This window comes from Hyperoodon ampullatus, assembly GCF_949752795.1.
Source record: "Hyperoodon ampullatus genome assembly, chromosome: 12".
Lineage (NCBI taxonomy): Eukaryota > Metazoa > Chordata > Mammalia > Artiodactyla > Ziphiidae > Hyperoodon > Hyperoodon ampullatus.
The window spans coordinates 31,860,575-31,883,681 of NC_136925.1; the positions used below are offsets into that span (position 1 = coordinate 31,860,575).

The following is a 23,107-nucleotide window of genomic DNA, read 5'->3' on the forward strand; positions in this document are numbered from 1 at the left end:
CACTACTTTGTAGTCACCCTCCTAATGCACAAATCGATTCTTTAAAAAAAGGAAAAAAAAGCTACATAGGACACCTTATTCTGGAAGCTCCATCTTCTGTAAATCTATTCTTCCATACATTTTTGTAGTCTTCCTTTGGCAAAGTCAGAAGTTAGTTCATTTCTTGCTTTCCAGCATCACTAATGATCTTACTATTGTTCTATTCATTCTCTTTTGATACAAGTATTTATCATAAATGGGAAAGTCCTAAATCTTCTTTAAATGTATCTAGTTCTCCTTATTTTTAGTATAGTCTTCATAGTTGGAGCCATCTGTCTATTAAGAAGGTAACAAATAAAAGATCATGGCATAGCCAGACTAATCAAGAAAAAAAGGAAGAAGACTCAAATCAATAGAATTAGAAATGAAAAAGGAGAAGTAACAACTGACACTGCAGAAATACAAAGGATCATGAGAGATTACTACAAGCAACTCTATGCCAATAAAATGGACAACCTGGAAGAAATGGACAAATTCTTAGAAATGCACAACATGCCAAGACTGAACCAGGAGGAAATAGAAAATATGAACAGACCAATCACAAGCACTGAAATTGAAACTGTGATTAGAAATCTTCCAACAAACAAAAGCCCAGGACCAGATGGCTTCACAGGCAAATTCTATCAAACATTTAGAGAAGAGCTAACACCTATCCTTCTCAAACTCTTCCAAAATATAGCAGAGGAAGGAACACTCCCAAACTCATTCAATGAGGCCACCATCACCCTGATACCAAAACCAGACAAAGATGTCACAAAGAAAGAAAATTACAGGCCAATATCACTGATGAACATAGATTCAAAAATCCTCAACAAAATACTAGCCAACAGAATCCAACAGCACATTAAAAGGATCATACACCATGATCAAGTGGGGTTTATTCCAGGAACGCAAGGATTCTTCAATATACGCAAATCAATCAACGTGATACACCATATTAACAAATTGAAGGAGAAAAACCATATGATAATCTGAATAGATGCAGAGAAAGCTTTCGACAAAATTCAACACCCATTTATGATAAAAACCCTGCAGAAAGTAGGCATAGAGGGAACTTTCCTCAACATAATAAAGGCCATATATGACAAACCCACAGCCAACATTGTCCTCAATGGTGAAAAACTGAAACCATTTCCACTAAGATCAGGAACAAGACAAGGCTGCCCACTCTCACCACTCTTATTCAACATAGTTTTGGAAGTTTTAGCCACAGCAATCAGAGAAGAAAAGGAAATAAAAGGAATCCAAATTGGAAAAGAAGAAGTAAAGCTGTCACTGTTTGCAGATGACATGATACTATACATAGAGAATCTTAAAGATGCTACCGAAAAACTACTAGAGCTAATCAATGAATTTGGTAAAGTAGCAGGATACAAAATTAATGTACAGAAATCTCTGGCATTCCTGTACACTAATGATGAAAAATCTGAAAATGAAATCAAGAAAACACTCCCATTTACCATTGCAACAAAAAGAATAAAATATCTAGGAATAAACCTACCTAAGGAGACAAAAGACCTGTATGCAGAAAATAATAAGACACTGATGAAAGAAATTAAAGAGGATACAAATAGATGGAGAGATATACCATGCTCCTGGATTGGAAGAATCAATATTGTGAAAATGACTCTACTACCCAAAGCAATCTACAGATTCAATGCAATCCCTATCAAACTACCACTGGCATTTTTCACAGAACTAGAACAAAAAATTTCAAAATTTGTTTGGAAAAACAAAAGACCCCGAATAGCCAAAGCAATCTTGAGAACAAAAAATGGAGCTGGAGGAATCAGGCTCCCTGACTTCAGACTATACTACAAAGCTACAGTAATTAAGACAGTATGGTACTGGCATAAAAACAGAAAGATAGATCAGTGGATCAGGATAGAAAGCCCAGAGATAAACCCACGCACATATGGCCAACTTATCTTTGATAAAGGAGGCAGGAATGTACAGTGGAGAAAGGACAGCCTCTTCAATAAGTGGTGCTGGGAAAACTGGACAGGGACATGTAAAAGTTTGAGACTAGATCATTCCCTAACACCATACACAAAAATAAGCTCAAAATGGATTAAAGACCTAAATGTAAGGCCAGAAACTATCAAACTCTTAGAGGAAAACATAGGTAGAACACTCTATGACATAAATCACAGCAAGATCCTTTTGGACCCACCTCCTAGAGAAATGGAAATAAAAACAAAGATAAACAAATGGGACCTAATGAAACTTCAAAGCTTCTGCACAGCAAAGGAAACCATAAACAAGACCAAAAGACAACCCTCAGAATGGGAGAAAATATTTGCAAATGAAGCAACTGACAAAGGATTAATCTCCAAAATTTATAAACAGCTCATGCAGCTCAATAGCAAAAAAACAAACAAGCCAATCCAAAAATGGGCAGAAGACTTAAATAGGCATTTCTCCAAAGAAGATATACAGACTGCCAACAAACACATGAAAGAATGCTCAACATCATTAATCATTAGAGAAATGCAAATCAAAACTACAATGAGATATCATCTCACACCAGTCAGAATGGCCATCATCAAGAAATCTAGAAACAATAAATGCTGGAGAGGGTGTGGAGAAAAGGGAACACTCTTGCACTGCTGGTGGGAATGTGAATTGGTACAGCCACTATGGAGAACAGTATGGAGGTTCCTTAAAAAACTAAAAATAGAACTACCATATGACCCAGCAATCCCACTACTAGGCATATACCCTGAGAAAACCATAATTCAAAAAGAGACATGTACCAAAATGTTCATTGCAGCTCTATTCACAATAGCCCGGAGCTGGAAACCACCTAAGTGTCCATCATCGGATGAATGGATAAAGAAGATGTGGCACATATATACAATGGAATATTACTCAGCCATAAAAAGAAACGAAACTGAGCTATTTGTAATGAGGTGGATAGACCTAGAGTCTGTCATACAGAGTGAAGTAAGTCAGAAAGAGAAAGACAAATACCGTATGCTAACACATATATATGGAATTAAAAAAAAAAAAAATGTCATGAAGAACCTAGGGGTAAAACGGGAATAAAGACACAGACCTACTTGAGAATGGACTTGAGGATATGGGGAGGGGGAAGGGTAAGCTGTGACAAAGCGAAAGAGAGGCATGGACATATATACACTACGAAACGTAAGGTAGATAGATAGTGGGAAGCAGCCGCAGAGCACAGGGAGATCAGCTCGGTGCTTTGTGACCGCCTGGAGGGGTGGGATGGGGAGGGTGGGAGGGAGGGAGATGCATGAGGGAAGGGATGTGGGAACAGATATATATGTATGACTGATTCACTTTGTTATAAAGCAGAAACTAATAAAAAAATGCGGCTATTTGAAAAACTCAAGACGATTAGTTTATTTCAATCTTCATTCTGTTATTTAGATCATGAAAAACCATGATGTTTAAGACTAATTTTAGGGGATACACAAAATCTAGTGTTCAAGATAAGAGGTGAAAATTTAACCTTTATGACAACTGTTTTTTAGCATTTCCACGATTTTCAAAAAGAAAATATGGATTATATATTCAAATTAACAGGTTTGGCGAACATATGCACTTTTGGAAATGATTTAAGTTTAAGATATAGGCAAACTTTTTCCAGTGAATTATGTATAGCAATCCATTATCTCCCAAATCATTTATGTATTTCAGTATCTCTTCTCCAAATATAATCTACAGGAATATAACTCCCCAAGGTTTAGCCAACATTCCTCTGTGTGTTTCTAAGACTAACAGCCTCACATCTAAGATTTGGGAGTATAATCTATTATATGGCTATATGTTAATTTTTTTAACATTTAACGAATGTTAAAAATGTTATTGACGACTACTGGGCTGTTTGAATCTCAACCCAAATCTTTTCAGCCTCACCCTTCCATCTCTCTGTGTCTCTTGCTTTATTTATCTCCCAGTTCTCAACTTCTCCAAGGAAGATGGGAACTTCAGAGAGTGGGAAAGGAAGTTATCTGTAAAATAATACTATGTGTGAAAAGAGCTCTGAAAGTAAGCTGTAACCTTTAATCTAAAACCTTGACTCATGTCACTAAAAACCTGACAGAGTAAGAGCCCTGTTACCTTGGCTGTGACTGTTTTTCCTGGTATCAATCAAAACCTCATGCTTAGCAACTGCTGTAAATGTTAGAATTAGAAGTAAAGACAAATTGATGCGTCTATGAAAATTCTGTCTAAGTAAAATTTTGTGAATCCCTCTGTCATATTTATAAGAAATTTCTTATTTTATCAGTTCACTTAATTTCAGATTTGAGAAATTAATCAGTTGAATAATAAATCCATGTCAAGGAAAAATAATCTCCTCGTGTGGCAGGTAGTGGCCTGCTTGCCCTCCAGGTATATGACTCCTAAACATAAAAAGCTAGTGTCCAACAATATTTGGTGTTTCACCAGGTTCACGAAGTACTATATACCTATATTTCTGTCCTTAATAGACACTACTCATTAGTTAAATATATAGGAACAAAATATTAATTCACTGATGGCTGCTATATATAGCTGTTGAAAAGTTTCAAGCATTATTATTAAATTGTTCATATTTTAAATGTTACTAATATTTACTCAGAAGGTTATTTTTAAGAATCTTTTAGATAAAGAATTTCTCAATTGTTAAGTATGATTTCATTATATCTAAGGGCTATTTTCATCCAGGTCAGTTGCCCTCTATCTTTACAACAAAAGCCAATGCTTAAATGAGACTAACTTAATAAATACTCTTTTGCAGGAAACCCCTTGTGCTATCTCTGTCTGTCTTCAGCTGGTTCTTCTGGAGTGAACCCATCCACCCAGGTAATAAATATTTTCCCTTAAAATTTTCTGGGTATAAAACTATTTCTTACTTATTAAATTGCAAGTTTTGGCACTTATTTGGAATATAACCCCAGAAAACTGGTCTTAAATAGGTGAGAATGCCTTTTTGTAGGAAGGTATTTTTTTCTTAAAAAAAGGAAATTTATGCTTGTGAGGTTGGTGTTGAAAGAAGACTGACAGTGTCAGTTTAATGTATTCTGCTTCACATCGTTTATATACACTGACGCCTTCATACATACACAATTTATTCATGATGACTAGGACAAGCAAAAGGAGGAATGAATTTCAAGGAAACTAGATTTTTTTAAAGAAAAAAGAAAGTGTTAAGAAGTCCGAAAAGTGATAAGAAAATGTATATGGCAAAGAGGAGCATGATGTAGAGAATAAATCAAAAGAACTAACAGATGATGAGTGTATTTACATCAGTGATAATATCACACAATTTTGATATTTTAAGAAATAAATCCTAAAATAATAATCCTCAACTACTTTTCAGTAACCATAGCCATGATGATGGAATTAAATGAGCCAGCTTTAGGGCTACTTGTTACTATTTTCAAGTTAAATATCAAAAAAAAATCATCTGGGGAAAAAAGCCTGCTGCTAATAACTAGTAAAGTCATTAAGGATGTTTCAATAGACACAAAGCACAAAATGTAACAATTATGTATACCTGCCTTCACCCCTGCCCATATATCCACACACACTTATGAGTCCCAGTTGTATAGATTTGCTCTCCAAGTTATGGCCCAACTAACTGGAGGATCTCATTATTTTTCATCTGATCCACCCATCTCCTTCCATCCTACCAAACTTCTCTTTGGGGAATCTCTTCCTTATTGATCTCTAGGCATGCTCTACTTTAAGTCAAGTCTACTTTAATTCACTCAACAAACATTATAGTGTCTATAGCAAAGAACAAAACCAACAAGATTTCTACCTCTTGGAATTACATTCTAATATTTAAGGGTTTATGGTTATGTAAGTGTACCACACTCTGCCACTTGAAATCTGTGACTTTGGTTAAGGAATCTAAGTCTCAGTTTCCCCATTGGTAAAACAGTAATAAGAACAGTACCTATCTCCAAGTATGGTTGTGATGATTAATGGGATAATATGAACAAGTGCTAAGAATAATGTGTTCTAGTAAGTGTTCAATTAATATCAGACATCATCTTCATCACCATGCAGGAGAGTTTGCTTACTGGGGTATAGGACACTGGGATGGGGATAGAGTGGGAAGAGTTGTAGGAATACGAGTTGTGAACCAAGACAGGGCTGAGGCTGCCACTTTCAATCGTTAATCTACAGTGAGTGGGTTTAGAAACTTAACAGGTAAACTGAGGCATGTTAACATTTTTTTTCAAGAATTTATTTGAGCAAACATCGATTCAAATCAGGCAGCACCAAACTGACAGTGGTTAGGAGTGCTCCATTGACAGGAGTTAGGGGTTTTTTTTCTTTTTTTTTTTTTTCCAACTTCTCATGATTTTTTTTTTTATTAGTTTCTGCTTTATAACAAAGTGAATCAGTCATACATATACATCTGTTCCCACATCCCCTCCCTCATGCATCTCCCTCCCTCCCACCCTCCCCATCCCACCCCTCCAGGCGGTCACAAAGCACCGAGCTGATCTCCCTGTGCTCTGCGGCTGCTTCCCACTATCTATCTACCTTACGTTTCGTAGTGTATATATGTCCATGCCTCTCTTTCCCTTTGTCACAGCTTCCCCTTCCCCTTCCCCATATCCTCAAGTCCATTCTCAAGTAGGTCTGTGTCTTTATTCCCGTTTTACCCCTAGGTTCTTCATGACATTTTTTTTTTTTAATTCCATATATATGTGTTAGCATACGGTATTTGTCTTTCTCTTTCTGACTTACTTCACTCTGTATGACAGACTCTAGGTCTATCCACCTCATTACAAATAGCTCAGTTTCGTTTCTTTTTATGGCTGAGTAATATTCCATTGTATATATGTGCCACATCTTCTTTATCCATTCATCCGATGATGGACACTTAGGTGGTTTCCAGCTCCGGGCTATTGTGAATAGAGCTGCAATGAACATTTTGGTACATGTCTCTTTTTGAATTATGGTTTTCTCAGGGTATATGCCTAGTAGTGGGATTGCTGGGTCATATGGTAGTTCTATTTTTAGTTTTTTAAGGAACCTCCATACTGTTCTCCATAGTGGCTGTACCAATTCACATTCCCACCAGCAGTGCAAGAGTGTTCCCTTTTCTCCACACCCTCTCCAGCATTTATTGTTTCTAGATTTCTTGATGATGGCCATTCTGACTGGTGTGAGATGATATCTCATTGTAGTTTTGATTTGCATTTCTCTAATGATTAATGATGTTGAGCATTCTTTCATGTGTTTGTTGGCAGTCTGTATATCTTCTTTGGAGAAATGCCTATTTAAGTCTTCTGCCCATTTTTGGATTGGCTTGTTTGTTTTTTTGCTATTGAGCTGCATGAGCTGTTTATAAATTTTGGAGATTAATCCTTTGTCAGTTGCTTCATTTGCAAATATTTTCTCCCATTCTGAGGGTTGTCTTTTGGTCTTGTTTATGGTTTCCTTTGCTGTGCAAAAGCTTTGAAGTTTCATTAGGTCCCATTTGTTTATCTTTGTTTTTATTTCCATTTCTCTAGGAGGTGGGTCCAAAAGGATCTTGCTGTGATTTATGTCATAGAGTGTTCTACCTATGTTTTCCTCTAAGAGTTTGATAGTTTCTGGCCTTACATTTAGGTCTTTAATCCATTTTGAGCTTATTTTTGTGTATGGTGTTAGGGAATGATCTAATCTCATACTTTTACATGTCCCTGTCCAGTTTTCCCAGCACCACTTATTGAAGAGGCTGTCCTTTCTCCACTGTACATTCCTGCCTCCTTTATCAAAGATAAGTTGGCCATATGTGCGTGGGTTTATCTCTGGGCTTTCTATCCTGATCCACTGATCTATCTTTCTGTTTTTATGCCAGTACCACACTGTCTTAATTACTGTAGCTTTGTAGTATAGTCTGAAGTCAGGCAGCCTGATTCCTCCAGCTCCGTTTTTCGTTCTCAAGATTGCTTTGGCTATTCGGGGTCTTTTGTTTTTCCAAACAAATTTTGAAATTTTTTGTTCTAGTTCTGTGAAAAATGCCAGTGGTAGTTTGATAGGGATTGCATTGAATCTGTAGATTGCTTTGGGTAGTAGAGTCATTTTCACAATATTGATTCTTCCAATCCAGGAGCATGGTATATCTCTCCATCTATTTATATCATCTTTAATTTCTTTCATCAGTGTCTTATAATTTTCTGCATACAGGTCTTTTGTCTCCTTAGGTAGGTTTATTCCTAGATATTTTATTCTTTTTGTTGCAATGGTAAATGGGAGTGTTTTCTTGATTTCATTTTCAGATTTTTCATCATTAGTGTACAGGAATGCCAGAGATTTCTGTGCATTAATTTTGTATCCTGCTACTTTACCAAATTCATTGATTAGCTCTAGTAGTTTTTCGGTAGCATCTTTAGGATTCTCTATGTATAGTATCATGTCATCTGCAAACAGTGACAGCTTTACTTCTTCTTTTCCAATTTGGATTCCTTTTATTTCCTTTTCTTCTCTGATTGCTGTGGCTAAAACTTCCAAAACTATGTTGAATAAGAGTGGTGAGAGTGGGCAGCCTTGTCTTGTTCCTGATCTTAGTGGAAATGGTTTCAGTTTTTCACCATTGAGGACAATGTTGGCTGTGGGTTTGTCATATATGGCCTTTATTATGTTGAGGAAAGTTCCCTCTATGCCTACTTTCTGCAGGGTTTTTATCATAAATGGGTGTTGAATTTTGTCGAAAGCTTTCTCTGCATCTATTGAGATGATCATATGGTTTTTCTCCTTCAACTTGTTAATATGGTGTATCACATTGATTGATTTGCGTATATTGAAGAATCCTTGCATTCCTGGAATAAACCCCACTTGATCATGGTGTATGATCCTTTTAATGTGCTGTTGGATTCTGTTTGCTAGTATTTTGTTGAGGATTTTTGCATCTATGTTCATCAGTGATATTGGCCTGTAGTTTTCTTTCTTTGTGACATCCTTGCCTGGTTTTGGTATCAAGGTGATGGTGGCCTCGTAGAATGAGTTTGGGAGTGTTCCTTCCTCTGATATTGTTTGGAAGAGTTTGAGAAGGATGGGTGTTAGCTCTTCTCTAAATGTTTGATAGAATTCGCCTGTGAAGCCATCTGGTCCTGGGCTTTTGTTTGATGGAAGATTTTTAATCACAGTTTCAATTTCAGTGCTTGTGATTGGTCTATTCATATTTTCTGTTTCTTCCTGAGTCAGTCTTGGTAGGTTGTGCATTTCTAAGAATTTGTCCATTTCTTCCAGGTTGTCCATTTTATTGGCATAGAGTTGCTTATAGTAATCTCTCATGATCTTTTGTATTTCTGCAGTGTCAGTTGTTACTTCTCCTTTTTCATTTCTAATTCTACTGATTTGAGTCTTCTCCCTTCTTTTCTTGATGAGTCTGGCTAATGGTTTGTCAATTTTGTTTATCTTCTCAAAGAACCAGCTTTTAGTTTGGTTGATCTTTGCTATCGTTTCCTTCATTTCTTTTTCATTTATTTCTGATCTGATCTTTATGATTTCTTTCCTTCTGCTAACTTTGGGGGTTTTTTGTTCTTCTTTCTCTAATTGCTTTAGGTGCAGGGTCAGGTTGTTTACTCGAAATGTTTCCTGTTTCTTAAGGTGGGATTGTATTGGTATAAACTTCCCCCTTAGAACTGCTTTTGCTGCGTCCCATAGGTTTTGGGTCGTCGTGTCTCCATTGTCATTTGTTTCTAAGTATTTCTTAATTTCCTCTTTGATTTCTTCAGTGATCACTTCATTATTGAGTAGTGTATTGTTTAGCCTCCATGTGTTTGTATTTTTTACAGCTCTTTTCCTGTAATTGATGTCTAGTCTCATAGCATTGTGGTCGGAAAAGATACTTGATACAATTTCAATTTTCTTAAATTTACCAAGGCTTGATTTGTGACCCAAGATATGATCTATCCTGGAGAATGTTCCATGAGCACTTGAGAAAAATGTGTATTCTGTTGTTTTTGGGTGGAATGTCCTATAAATATCAATTAAGTCCATCTTGTTTAATGTATCATTTAAAGCTTGTGTTTCCTTATTTATTTTCATTTTGGATGATCTGTCCATTGGTGAAAGTGGGGTGTTAAAGTCCCCTACTATGATTGTGTTACTGTCGATTTCCCCTTTTATGGCTGTTAGTATTTGCCTTATGTATTGAGGTGCTCCTATGTTGGGTGCATAAATATTTACAATTGTTATATCTTCTTCTTGGATCGATCCCTTTATCGTTATGTAGTGTCCTTCTTTGTCTCTTCTAATAGTCTTTATTTTAAAGTCTATTTTGTCTGATATAAGAATTGCTACTCCAGCTTTCTTTTGATTTCCATTTGCATGGAATATCTTTTCCCATCCCCTTACTTTCAATCTGTATGTGTCTCTAGGTCTGAAGTGGGTCTCTTGTAGACAGCATATATATGGGTCTTGTTTTTGTATCCATTCAGCCACTCTGTGTCTTTTGGTGGGAGCATTTAGTCCATTTACATTTAAGGTAATTATTGATATGTATGTTCCTATTCCCATTTCCTTAATGGCTTTGGGTTCGTTATTGTAGGTATAGTCCTTCTGTTGTGTTTCTTGCCTAGAGAAGTTCCTTTAGCATTTGTTGTAAAGCTGGTTTGGTGGTGCTGAACTCTCTCAGCTTTTGCTTGTCTGTAAAGGTTTTAATTTCTCCATCAAACCTGAATGCGATCCTTGCTGGGTAGAGTAATCTTGGTTGCAGGTTTCTCTCCTTCATCACTTTAATTATGTCCTGCCACTCCCTTCTGGCTTGTAGAGTTTCTGCTGAGAGATCAGCTGTTAACCTGATGGGGATTCCCTTGTGTGTTATTTGTTGTTTTTCCCTTGCTGCTTTTAATATGATTTCTTTGTGTTTAATTTTTGACAGTTTGATTAATATGTGTCTTGGCGTATTTCTCCTTGGATTTATTCTGTATGGGACTCTCTGTGCCTCCTGGACTTGATTAACTATTTCCTTTCCCATATTAGGGAAGTTTTCAACTATAATCTCTTCAAATATTTTCTCAGTCCCTTTTTTTTTCTCTTCTTCTTCTGGAACCCCTATAATTCGAATGTTGGTGCGTTTAATGTTGTCCCAGAGGTCTCTGAGACTGTCCTCTGTTCTTTTCATTCTTTTTTCTTTATTTTTCTCTGCATCAGTTATTTCCACTTTTTTATCTTCCACCTCACTTATCCGTTCTTCTGCCTCAGTTATTCTGCTATTGATCCCATCTAGAGTATTTTTCATTTCATTTATTGTGTTTTTAATCGATGCTTGATTCATCTTTAGTTCTTCTAGGTCCTTGTTAACTGTTTCTTGCATATTGTCTATTCTATTTCCAAGATTTTGGATCTGGGAAATAGAATCTTGGATCAGCTTTACTATCATTATTCTGAATTCTTTTTCAGGTAGACTGCCTATTACCTCTTCATTTGTTAGGTCTGGTAGGTTTTTATCTTGCTCCTTCACCTGCTGTGTGTTTTTCTGCTTTCTCATTTTGCTTATGTTACTGTGTTTGGGGTCTCCTTTTTGCAGGCTGCAGATTCGTAGTTCCCGTTGTTTTTGGTGTCTGTCCCCCGTGGCTAAGGTTGTTTCAGTAGGTTGTGTAGGCTTCCTGGTGGGGGGGACTAATGCCTGTGTTCTGGTGGTTGAAGCTCGATCTTGTCTTTCTGGTGGACAGGTCCACGTCTGGTGGTGTGTTTTGGGGTGCCTGTGGCCTTATTATGTTTTTAGGTATCCTCTCTGCTAATTGGTAGGGTTGTGTTCCTGCCTTGCTAGTTGCTTGGCATAGGGTGACCAGCACTGTAGCTTGCTGGTCGTTGACTGAAGCTGGGTGCTGGTGTTTAGATGGAGATCCCTGGGAGATTTTCGCTGCTTGATATTATGTGGAGCTGGGAGGTCTCTTGTGGACCCGTGTCCTGAAGTTGGCTCTCCCACTTCAGAGGCACAGCACTAACTCCTGGCTGCAGCACCAAGAGCCTTTCATCCACCCGGCTCAGAATAACAGTGAGGAAAAGTAGAAAGAAATAATTAGTAGAAGAAAGAAAGAGAGATTGAAAGAAAGGAAGAAGGGAAGTAAGGAAGGAAGGAAGGAAGAAAGAAAGAAAGGAGGGAGGGAGGAAGGATGGAAAGAAAGGAAAGAAAGGAGGGAGGGAGGGAGGAATGAAAGCAAAAGGAAGAGTGAATGGAAGAAGAGAGGGAGGGAGGGAGGAAGGAAAGAAAGAAAGAAAGACAGGAGGGAGGGAGGGAGGAAGGAAAGAAAAAGAAAGTGGAAAGAAGAAGGGTGGGAGGGAGGGAGGGATGGAGGAAAGAAAAAGAAAGAAGGAAAGGAGGAGCGGAGGGAGGGAGGGAGGAAGGGAAGGGAGGAAAAAAAGAAAGAGCAGGTAAAGTAAAATAGAATAAAGTATGAAATATAGTAGCGTTATTAAAATTAAAAAGTAATTATTGAAAAAAAACACGGACCGAAAGAACCCTGGGACATATGGTGGAAGCAAAGCTATACAGAGAGAATCTTACACAGAAGATTACACATACACATTCACAAAAAGAGAGCAGGGGGAAAAATCAAAAATCTTGCTCTCCAAGTCCACCTCCTCGATTTGGGATAATTCGTTGTAAAAAGAGGAAAAGGGCGAAAAGTCTGAAATCTTGCTAAGTCCACCTCCTTAATTTGAGATAATTCGTTGTAAAAAGAGGAAAAAAAAGGGGGGGGAAAGTCTTAAATCTTGTCCTCAAGGTCCACTTCCTCAATTTGGGATGATTCTCTGTCCATTCATGCACTCCACAGACGCAGGGCACATCAAATGGACCGTGGAGCTTTAATCCGCTGCCTCGGAGGCTGCACAGAGAGATTTCCCTGTCTCTGCTCTCACAGCTCCCGGGTCTCAGCCTTGGACCTGGCCCCGCCTCTGCGCGTAGGTCGCCGGAGGGCGTCCGTTCTTCGCTCAGACAGGACGGGTTTAAAGGAGCCGCTGATTCGGGGGCTCTGGCTCACTCAGGCAGAGGGGAGGGAGGGGAATGCCCTCTCCTCGCGCACCAGGCAACAAAAGGGAAAAAAGTCTCTTGCCTCTCCGGTAGCTCCAGACCCTTTCCCCGGACTCCCTCCGGGCTAGCACTAACCCCTTCAGGGTCTCTTCCTGCCGCCAGCCCCAGACCTCTCCCTGCGCTCCGACTGAAAGCCGATACCCGAGCCTCAGCTCCCAGCCCCGCCCGCCCTGGCGGCCGAGCAGACAAGTCTCTCGGGCTGGTGTGTGCCTGAGGGCACCGATCCTCTGTGCCAAAATCTCTCTGCTTTGCCCTCCACACCCCTGTTGCTGTGCTCTCCTCCGCTACTCCGAAGCTTTCCCCCTCCGCCACCTGCAGTCTCCGCCCTCGAAGGGGCTTGTAGTGTGTAGAAACCTTCCCTCCTTCACGGCTCCCTCCCACTGGTGCAGGTCCCGTCCATATCCTATTGTCTCTGTTTATTCTTTTTTTCTTTTGACCTACCCAGGTATGTGGGGAGTTTCTTGCCTTTTGGGGGGTCTGAGGTCTTCTGTCAGCGTTCAGTGGGTGTTCTGTTGGAGTTGTTCCACGTGTAGATGAATTTCTGATGTATCTGTGGGGAGGAAGGTGATCTCCGCGTCTTACTCTTCCGCCATCTTCCTCCGGCTCCTCTTTTTTTTTTTTTTAATTATTTATTTTTGGCTGCCTTGGGTCTTCGTTGCTGCCTGCGGGCTTTCTTTTTAGCGGTAGCGAGCGGGGGCTACTCTTTGTTGCGGTGCTCAGGCTTCTAACTGTGGTGGCTTCTCTTGCAGAGCACAGGCTCTAGGCACGCAGGCTTCAGTAGTTGTGGCACGTGGGCTCAGTAGTTGTGGCACGCAGGCTCTAGAGCACAGGCTCAGTAGTTGTGGCACACGGGCTTAGCTGCTCCGCGGCATGTGGGATCTTCCCAGCCCAGGGCTTGAACCCATGTCCCCTGCATTGGCAGGCGGGTTCTTAACCACTGCACCACCAGGGAAGCCCAGGGTATTTTTAATAGAGAAGATGCAGAAGCAAAGCAAGGAAATGATTTGATTGACTATAGCTGAAGCGATTGCCTTATTTGGGAAAACCCAGTTGGCTATTTGTGGCTGGTTGTTTCATTTTCTTGGATTCCGGTGCATTAACTCTGGCTTAGTTTTTGGTCTGCTTATGTAGGCTACCACGGCATTAGAGCCACCTCCTTGTTTGATTACTTTAACAGAACATACTACCATCTTTTAGCTCAAAACACCTCAGAGAGTCAAGAGGACAGTAGAAGGAGGATCACTCTGATGACCCCATCTCTATCTATTGATTGTCTAGACAGCAGCTACAATAACCTGATGTAGACATGGGAAAACCAGGCTTGGCCACCTCTCACAGGTAGAAAGAAAACTTCCTGGGGATCACTCCACCTCTCACTTCACAGTTTTCAATATACCTCTGAGTGAAAAGGAGAAGTTGGAGAGAAGCGACTAGTGAAGTTTGTCTTGATGAATACACCATGATTTGGTGATGATGCAAAAATACGACCAAATTGGCTGGGAGAGTGGTTTTTTGTTTTTTAATTAAAGTACAGTTGACTTATGGTATTATATTAGTTTCAAGGGTACAACATAGTGAATTAATTTGCTATTTTTATGGATTGTACTCCATATAAAGTTATTATAAAATATTGGCTACATTCTCTGTGCTGTACATTACATCCTTGTAACTTTATTTTATACCTAGTATTCTGTACATCTTAATCCCCTTCACCTACCTTGCCCCTCCCTCAACCCCTCTCTGCTAGTTTGCTCTCTGTACCACATGACCCTGCAATTCCACTCTTGAGTATTTATACAAATGAAAACACTAATTCAAAAGGATACATGCATCCCAATGTTCATAGCAGCACTATTTACAACAGTGCAGGCTTTACTCAACCAACTGTGGAGCTTTGTGAAATACTTGTTTCCAGGTAGATGACTTTTCCTGGCACCACAGACTCTCCCATGCGGATGAGTACGACAGACCAAAGGCAGGTCAATATACTCCATCATACTCCATTGAATCTGGACCGTTCCCATGATAAGGAGAGATCACCTTACCTGGGAACATCTGGTTGCCAGGGCAGGGAAGGGCACGCTGAAACTGAGGCTGCTTTTGGTTTTTCTTTTTTTTTTTGAAGATGTTGGGGGTAGGAGTTTATTAATTAATTAATTTATTTTTGCTGTGTTGGGTCTTCGTTTCTGTGCGAGGGCTTTCTCTAGTTGTGGCAAGCGGGGGCCATTCTTCATCGCAGTGCGCGGGCCTCTCACTATCACGGCCTCTTTTGTTGCGGAGCACAGGCTCCAGACGCGCAGGCTCAGCAGTTGTGGCTCACAGGCCTAGTTGCTCCGCGGCATGTGGGATCCTCCCAGACCAGGGCTCGAACCCGTGTCCCCTGCATTAACAGGCAGATTCTCAACCACTGCACCACCAGGGAAGCCCTGAGGCTGCTTTTGTATGGAAGTGTGTGGGTATGTGTGTGTGTGTGTGTGTGTGTGTGAGAGAGAGAGAGAGAGAGAGAAAGAGAGAGAGAGAGAGAGGGAGAGGGAAAGAGAAAGGGAATTTTCTGATATAAGATTCCCAAAGACTAGACAGTACCACCAATAAAATACCATCTACATTGCAATTTTCAGGGATGACTCAAACCCTGGCTGACCTAAAAATTGGTAGTTAGGTATATAATAGCAATGAGAATGTGGAAAAATTCTTTATTTGTCAATATTCAGTATTCCACTGACAGGTACTGATTACATAAAACTAATTTCCAAAACATCAAAGAAAAGATATATCAATTCAATATTAATTCAGATGGTACAACCCCAGGAGGGATGCATGAAAAACTAGTATTCATTTATGCTACAGGTTTTATGATAAAAAGTCATTACGTATTTGAGTGGATGTCAAAGGAAACCCTTAGATAACTTAACGCTTCTCACAGATAGGTCAAATGCTCGTAAAATAAGTGACGTTTTAGTTTGACAATCAGCAATCCACTACAGTGAAAACAATGGTCTTCCTAGCTGCTAATCTGTAACTTAGTCATCAAAGATAATACTTCATTTCCTTATTTACTATCATCAATATTATTTTTAATATTCTAAGTACAGATTGTCCTAAGCTGTGGTCCAAATAAAAAAATTAGCAATTCATGTATCTATTACTTACTATTATATATTGAAGACAAAAACAAAGATGTTTTATTTTTTAAAAAATCATGGGCACCTGACCACTTCCATCCTAGGCACTTGAGTGCCCATCCTGGAAAGAAAAAACAAAGTTGTTTGTTGCTGAAAATCTGCTAGCATTATTTAAGTAGTCTTATATGAACATAGTGACTCATGTTTGTTTTTTGCCTTTTTCTGTTTGTTTTGAGCCCATACTTGGTTTTCATCCCAGACTTCTTAGTAGTTGACCTTTCTCTCTCTAGAGTGAATTGAATGGTGCCCCCTGATCAGGAGTGTTTGTGGGAAAGAATGTTTGATATGAACCCAGCCATAGCCCAGAAAATATTCCTTAAACCACTAACATATTAAAAAAATTCACAAAGGAATTAAGAGGACTTAGGGGTTTGTGTCATGATTAAGCAGAGTGTAAGCTCTGGAGTCTGAATGCCTAAGACTAAATCCTGGCTCTGACATTAGCTGTGACCTTGGGCAGGTCACTTCATTTTTCTGTGCCTTAGAATATTCATCTGAAAAATGGGGGATAAGAGTACCTACCCTCTTAAGGGTTGTTTTGAGGATTGAATGAAATAATGCATGTAAAGCATTGTGTCAGACATATAGTAAGTGCTCATAAATAATAGCTACTACTTAATTCTACAGTGCCTCACACTTCTATGCCCATAGTCTTTAGTATTATTTTTTTATTGTATTTTATTTTTTGGCTGCATTGGGTCTTCGTTGTTGCCTGTGGGCTTTCTCTAGTTGTGGCGAGCGGGGTCTACTCTTCGTTGCGGTGCGCGGGCTTCTCATTGAGGTGGCTTCTCTTGTTGTGGAGCATGGGCTCTAGGTGCTCGGGCTTCAGTAGTTGTGGTGCACAGGCTCAGTAGTTGAGGTACGCGGGCTCAGTAGTTGTGGCATGCAGGCTCAGTAGTTGTGGTGCACGGGCTTAGTTGCTCCACGGCATGTGGGATCTTCCTGGACCAGGGATCAAACCTGAGTCCCCTGCATTGGCGGATGGATTCTTAACCATTGCACCACCAGGGAAGCCCAATGTTCTTATAATTTAGATACTTGTTTTGTCAGCTTGAATAATGTACCGTTCAACTCACATAGATGACACATGAGGCCATAAGTGAATTTACTCTACCTCCTACCTTCTTTCCCTCTTTCTCTTCTAATTTTTGATAGGTGTGTAGTTAAAAATGTTCAGGGCATATAACATGCCATCCTACCCTCTACACTTGCTTTGGGATTGGCTCTACAGTGAAATACATGCCATGCTCACCACCCTTCCTTTTGCTTTAGGTTAAGGAATTTTCCAAAAGCTACACAAAAAGTAGGTGGTAGAGCCAGTATTTAAGCCAAAGTTTTGTACAGAATTTCATGTTTTTACCACTACATCATGCCTCTTGAAAGTAGAAATACACACACCCATACTTAAAAGATAACCTATACTGAAAGCAAAAGAGATCAAGACAGTACATGGAAAAAGTAAGCACAAATATAAAAAGAGGTAAAAAAAGAAACATAATAAAATAGAAATAAATGGATAAATATGTGAAAGAGACTGAAAGTCACTTCACTGGCATAAAATATGCAAAAGTAAAAATCATTTAACATTTTTATGTGGGTACAAAAGATTATATATTTCTTTATATTTGCAAGCCAATAATAAATAAAATGAAGTAAGAGTTTAACAAGCCTAGAGAGAGTTAATCTTTTTTTTCAAAAAGGCATTAAAATAGACAACAGATTAGGGTAAAAATCATTAGAGTGAATCTGCATTCCTTGAACAAAGGCAGCTATAGACCCCAGCAGAATGTTGAACCCGTTTGATCTCTCAAGGGTAGGTTTCTTACAAGAGATTTCTGGTTTGGTTTTGTTTGGCTGATGTGGAAAATCATTTGAGATGCTTTTAACTTCCAGTTTGAGAAGAACCAACCCTAAATAGCTTAGCCCTAATAGAGAAGTCCAGAGATAGGGTGGTGGTTCCAAGATTGTTCATTTCAGTGGCCTAGTGGTGACATTGGGCTCCAGGTCCTTTCCATCTGTTTCCACTGCAGCCACCCTTGTCAGGTAAGCATTTTCCAAGGCTGGTCCCCTCAGGGATACAAGATTGGGACAGCAGCTTTAAACACCACATCCTTACATAACCACAAGACAGCAGCCTTAAACACCACATCCTTACATACCCACAACAAAGGCCAGAAAAGAAACCATTTTTTTTTTGTAGACATTTTAAAGAATGTGCAATCGTTTCTGAGCAGCCTTTCCTGCAGACTCCCCTCAAGTACTGATGGCTGGAAGTGCTACATGATCATTGTTAAACCAATCAATGCTGAAAGGAGTACTAATTGCAATTCAGCGATTGGTCTAAAATAATCTAGGTTCACCCCTACCCACCCTGGGACTGGGGTTGGATACATTGTCCCCTGAGGCACACAGCCACCCAAACCCGATGCCAGGAGAAGGGAATAATCAACCAACAGCTCTTGTCATAGATGGAGACAGAACAGAAATACCTCACCCTTTACTCTCGACCAGCCTTGCCTCTCACTTTTGACTTTTTTTTTTTTTTTTTTTTTTTTTTTTTTTTTTTTTTTGCTGTACGCGGGCCTCTCACTGCTGTGGCCTCTCCCGTTGCAGAGCACAGGCTCCGGACACACAGGCTCCGCGGCCATGGCTCGCGGGCCCAGCCGCTCCGCGGCATGTGGGATCTTCCGGGATCGGGGCACGAACCCGTGTCCCCTGCATCGGCAGGCGGACTCTCAACCACTGCGCCACCAGGGAAGCCCTCACTTTTGACTTTTAAATGCCAGTGAGGATCAGGATGAAGACACAACTCCATTTTTTTGCATGTATCTTGTAACAGCTGATTGGGGCATGAGTTGTTACCATTAGGTATATAATCTTTCCCATCTAATGAATAACACACTGGGTACCTCTTCAAGAACAACCATAATAAATATTTGCCCTTGGCTAATGTTAAATTTTCAAGGTGTTTATGAGTCAATGAAGAAATCAGGCTTAATGTCTCCATAAGCTAGATGGTATTCACACATACACACATAAGCATTCACACTCACAAACACACCTGTGACTCCCAATGAGAAAAACAAACATAAAACACATGTTAAAAGCAAGCATTTCCAATGGTCGAAGAGGGTCCAGGATCATATGTACAGAAGTACGCCCTACATTTTAAATGACTGCCTAGATTTTCTTTTCTTTTTTTTTTTTTTTTGCGGTACGCGGGCCTGTCACTGCTGTGGCCTCTCCCGTTGCGGAGCACAGGCTCCGGACGCGCAGGCTCAGCGGCCATGGCTCACGGGCCCAGCCGCTCCGCGGCATGTGGGATCCCCACTTACTTTGAAATTGGGGTAATGAGCTGCTACATATATGAGACTAGAGTTCAGTGTGGCAAAACCTCTGCCAATGTTTTACATGCTTAATATAAATCCTCAAGGATAAAATTCCTTCTTATGAAGTATGGTTTCCATCCAAGTCTCTCAGAATGTCGCAGGACAAACACACTATTTACTCTGTGTGTGTGTGTGTGTGTCTGTGTGTGTGTGTTTATTGCAATGAGTAATCATGCCAAATACTGGGATCCATGAGCCACTCTATTAGACTTGAGTATACAGAAAGAGTTAAGAGTTTTATTATTTTAATTAAATAAAACATACCAAAGTTATTCTGAAATTTCATGAAATAACACAATTATTACTGTGCTGTATGGTAATTAGCTGTAAGTCACCGGAAATTTTAAAAAGACGGTCATTTTTGTCAGTATTAATTTTTACACAGTCAAATCTAATTTTTCAAAACTTCTCTATAATCATAAAGTTTTCCCTGCATAAGAACCATTCTTTCTCTCCCTCTCTGTCTCTGTCTCCTTCCTTTCCATTTGTTCCTTCCCTTTCCAAAGACAGTGGGACCCCTGAGTCTGGCTAAGCATTCCCAGTCATCCCCACCTCTCACCATTCCCACCCTCAGCAGGGGATCCAGCTGCTTGGAAGCACCAGGTCCTGGATTCTGCAGACCTTGAAGCCACACTTAGTTTGGGCCCTTAGATGTGCATCTCCTGCTTTATTCTGAGGGATATTTATAACTTCCCCAATTGTGTTAATGTGGGATAGAAAGAAGAAACCCAGGTATGGGGCAAAAGGGTGGTACACCAGGGAGAGAAAGGATATACGCCAATGGTTCTGGAACCCTAGCATTTGGTAGTTTGGGGGCAGTGGAATGAGAGAATGCAGAAATGGAGATAGAGGATGCGGAAGGGGGGCAGCAGAGCTGTCTCTGGGGCCCAGCACCTCTATAAGAGACCCCAGGTGTCTGTACATGCCCCTGGGGCACAGCTTTTGGCAGTTTTATTCCAAGCTCCCCCTCCTCAGGAAAGCTGGGAGCTAGACAGACAGAACAGAGGCACATGGGCTTTCCTCACCCGTCCTCACAGGTCAAGCACGCCACCTTCCTGGAGGAATCAGACAGCTTAGGGCCTAATCTGAGCCCTGTCTCTTTCTAGCTGTGTGACTTCAAGTAGTCACTGACCTCTCTGAGCCTCATTTTTCCCACTCACATTTTCCCCATTGGTGAAGTGGGAATAATACTCTCTACTTTACATAGTGCTTGTGAGGGTTTAATGAAATGAAGCACACAAACCTTGTGTAAAGCAGAGTAAGCTCTTTTTTTAAATTTATTTTATTTTAATTAAAAAAATTTTTTGTGGTACATGGGCCTCTCACTGCTGTGGCCTCTCCCGTTGCGGAGCACAGGCTCCGGATCCGCAGGCTCAGTGGCCATGGCTCACGGGCCCAGCCGCTCCGTGGCATGTAGGATCTTCCCGGACCGGGGCACGAACCCGTGTCCCCTGCACCGGCAGTCGGACTCTCAACCACTGCACCACCAGGGAAGCCCAGAGTAGGCTCTTGACAAAAGTTTTTTCTTTTCTTTCCTTCAGCCCTGAGGCACGAAGAAGGCTTCCCCCTTTTCCTTCCCCATCTCCAGCTTTCTTCAATTTCCCCTGCCTGTATTTGTTTCATTTCACTTCTGAGGATCAGAATGTTAAAAATAAATGCACAGGGGGCTGGGGGTGAGTAAGTCTGAGACATAAGGTAAGTGATAGCCTTGGTTCCCTCCAGTTGGGTTGCAGGAGGGGGTGTCCTGGTGACAGGCAGAAGCATCCTGGTGTCTTCAGGGTAAGGGAGCATTTCCCATCCTTGGTCTGTTGTGCAGTGGGGGCTGTGACTCTCCTTCCCAGGGCAGCTAGGGCCTCTGACCAGCCACTGCCTTGACTGTTGGGTCTAGTGGGCTTTCAGAGGTTCTGTAGAGGGAAGCCCCATATCCTAGCCTGGGACCAACCTAGTTAACTGGGGAGTTTGAGGTGCCTGGTAGGACAACTGCTGTACCTTGCACATTTAGCCTATCACTTGTGTTAAGAGATACAGGCTCAACTCTCAAAATAGATACTGGATTTATCACTATACTGCAGTCATCCTACCCCCAAATCCGTTTCTGGTGTTTGAGGAAAGCAGACTGACGCTAAACATGAAGTTGGTTCCCTCATAGCATGTTGGACCCATAGGACTATTCCTGGCTCCTCTTTAAACTGCCTGGTGGTTTTCCTTCCCTACTCAATCTCTGCTTAACAATCAACATTAATATTTCAGAAACATTAGGTGGCCTGTGCATTGATGTACCTTATTCCCCAGGCTAGAAAGACTATTTTCTTGGAATTGGATTGCTTTGTACAGTTTAACAGCCCATGCTAGGCTAGGAGTCAAACAATATTGTCCTCGTAATTATCTTATCACAACCACGAGACAGTAGGTGAGGACATGTCTGCTCGGCAAGAGGCCAATTCCATTGTGACATGAAACAGATGTCATGATCCGAGTGAAGAACAAATGATGGGCTACCAATCCAGTCATATCCAGCCAGTCGGCACCCCCTCTCCACATCCCTACCCACTAAGTTATATTAACAAACAGGTTAAGTAGAAAGTGCAATATTAAAAAGTTAGAAAACATTCACTGAAAACATCTGGCCCCCAAATTTGCACTGAGCTAAGTTCAGTGGAATTTCTGTGCATACAGGAAATGAAAACAGTTGCATGTTTATGCCTGTTTCTTTAGTAGTAGATTCAGGGGCATTTTAATAAGAAGATGCCACTACAAATAAAGATACCAGACTTTGGAGCAAAACCTTATTAAGAAGTATAAGAGAACTGATTTCTCTCTCATTGTTAAAGAAAGAACTTTTAGAAAGAGTTTCTCAAAGGCTCTGAGAAGCCCCGGGCTGATGTGCAAAAGCCCACGCTCCCTTCTCCCCGCTCTCCCCAGTTGCCTGACAGCTGCTAACTTCCTAAGGGCATCAGCAGAGTTCAGACGACGTTGCACGCACCATGTGACAGATAGTAATATAAGGTTAACCAAGTGCCCAAAGGCGCGAACACGGAATGTGGGCTGAGGGGGGGAGGGGCATCAACTTGGGTGAGGAACTGTATTTGGCTTTTCTAGTTCAGAAAAGGCACCCGGAACCCCTGATTAGGAAAACATAACCCAGTGATCCATGCCTCGCCTTCGCTACTCTATTTAAGCATTTTTCCTCCTGGAAAGACGCGGGATGCGTGAGCTCTGCGCGCTCCAGCTTTCTGAGACGAGGCTGCTGCTTCCCTGAAAGCCATCCTGCCTTGCTTTTCCCACCTATGTTTCCATTTTCTTTACTGAGTATGAAACCCGCCGGCCACCCGCCCCGCTCCGTCCCTCCGGCGCCTCCTCAGAAGCCCGCTGGGTACCTTCCGGGGCTGGAGAGAAGACGCTCACAGCGATGGGACACCTGTCGGTGGGCCCGCCCCCTGGGAGGAGCGGCGGGTGGAGCTGGCACCCGACGGTCCCCCCGCGCGGTCCCCGCACCC

General features: G+C 41.0%; 1 protein-coding gene across 1 annotated transcript in view; it reads right to left on the reverse strand.

The window, feature by feature from the left end:
- The window catches only part of MCHR2 (melanin concentrating hormone receptor 2), a gene marked incomplete at both ends in the record, with an annotated part of 38,058 nt that extends 15,295 nt beyond the window's left edge, over positions 1 to 22,763 (reverse strand). The window contains 2 exons of the mRNA XM_079716716.1: positions 22,537 to 22,655; positions 22,752 to 22,763. Of these exons, the coding sequence (XP_079572842.1) occupies positions 22,537 to 22,655; positions 22,752 to 22,763 (131 nt within the window). The remainder of the gene's footprint in view (positions 1 to 22,536; positions 22,656 to 22,751) is intronic.
- Positions 22,764 to 23,107: the final 344 nt, after the last annotated feature.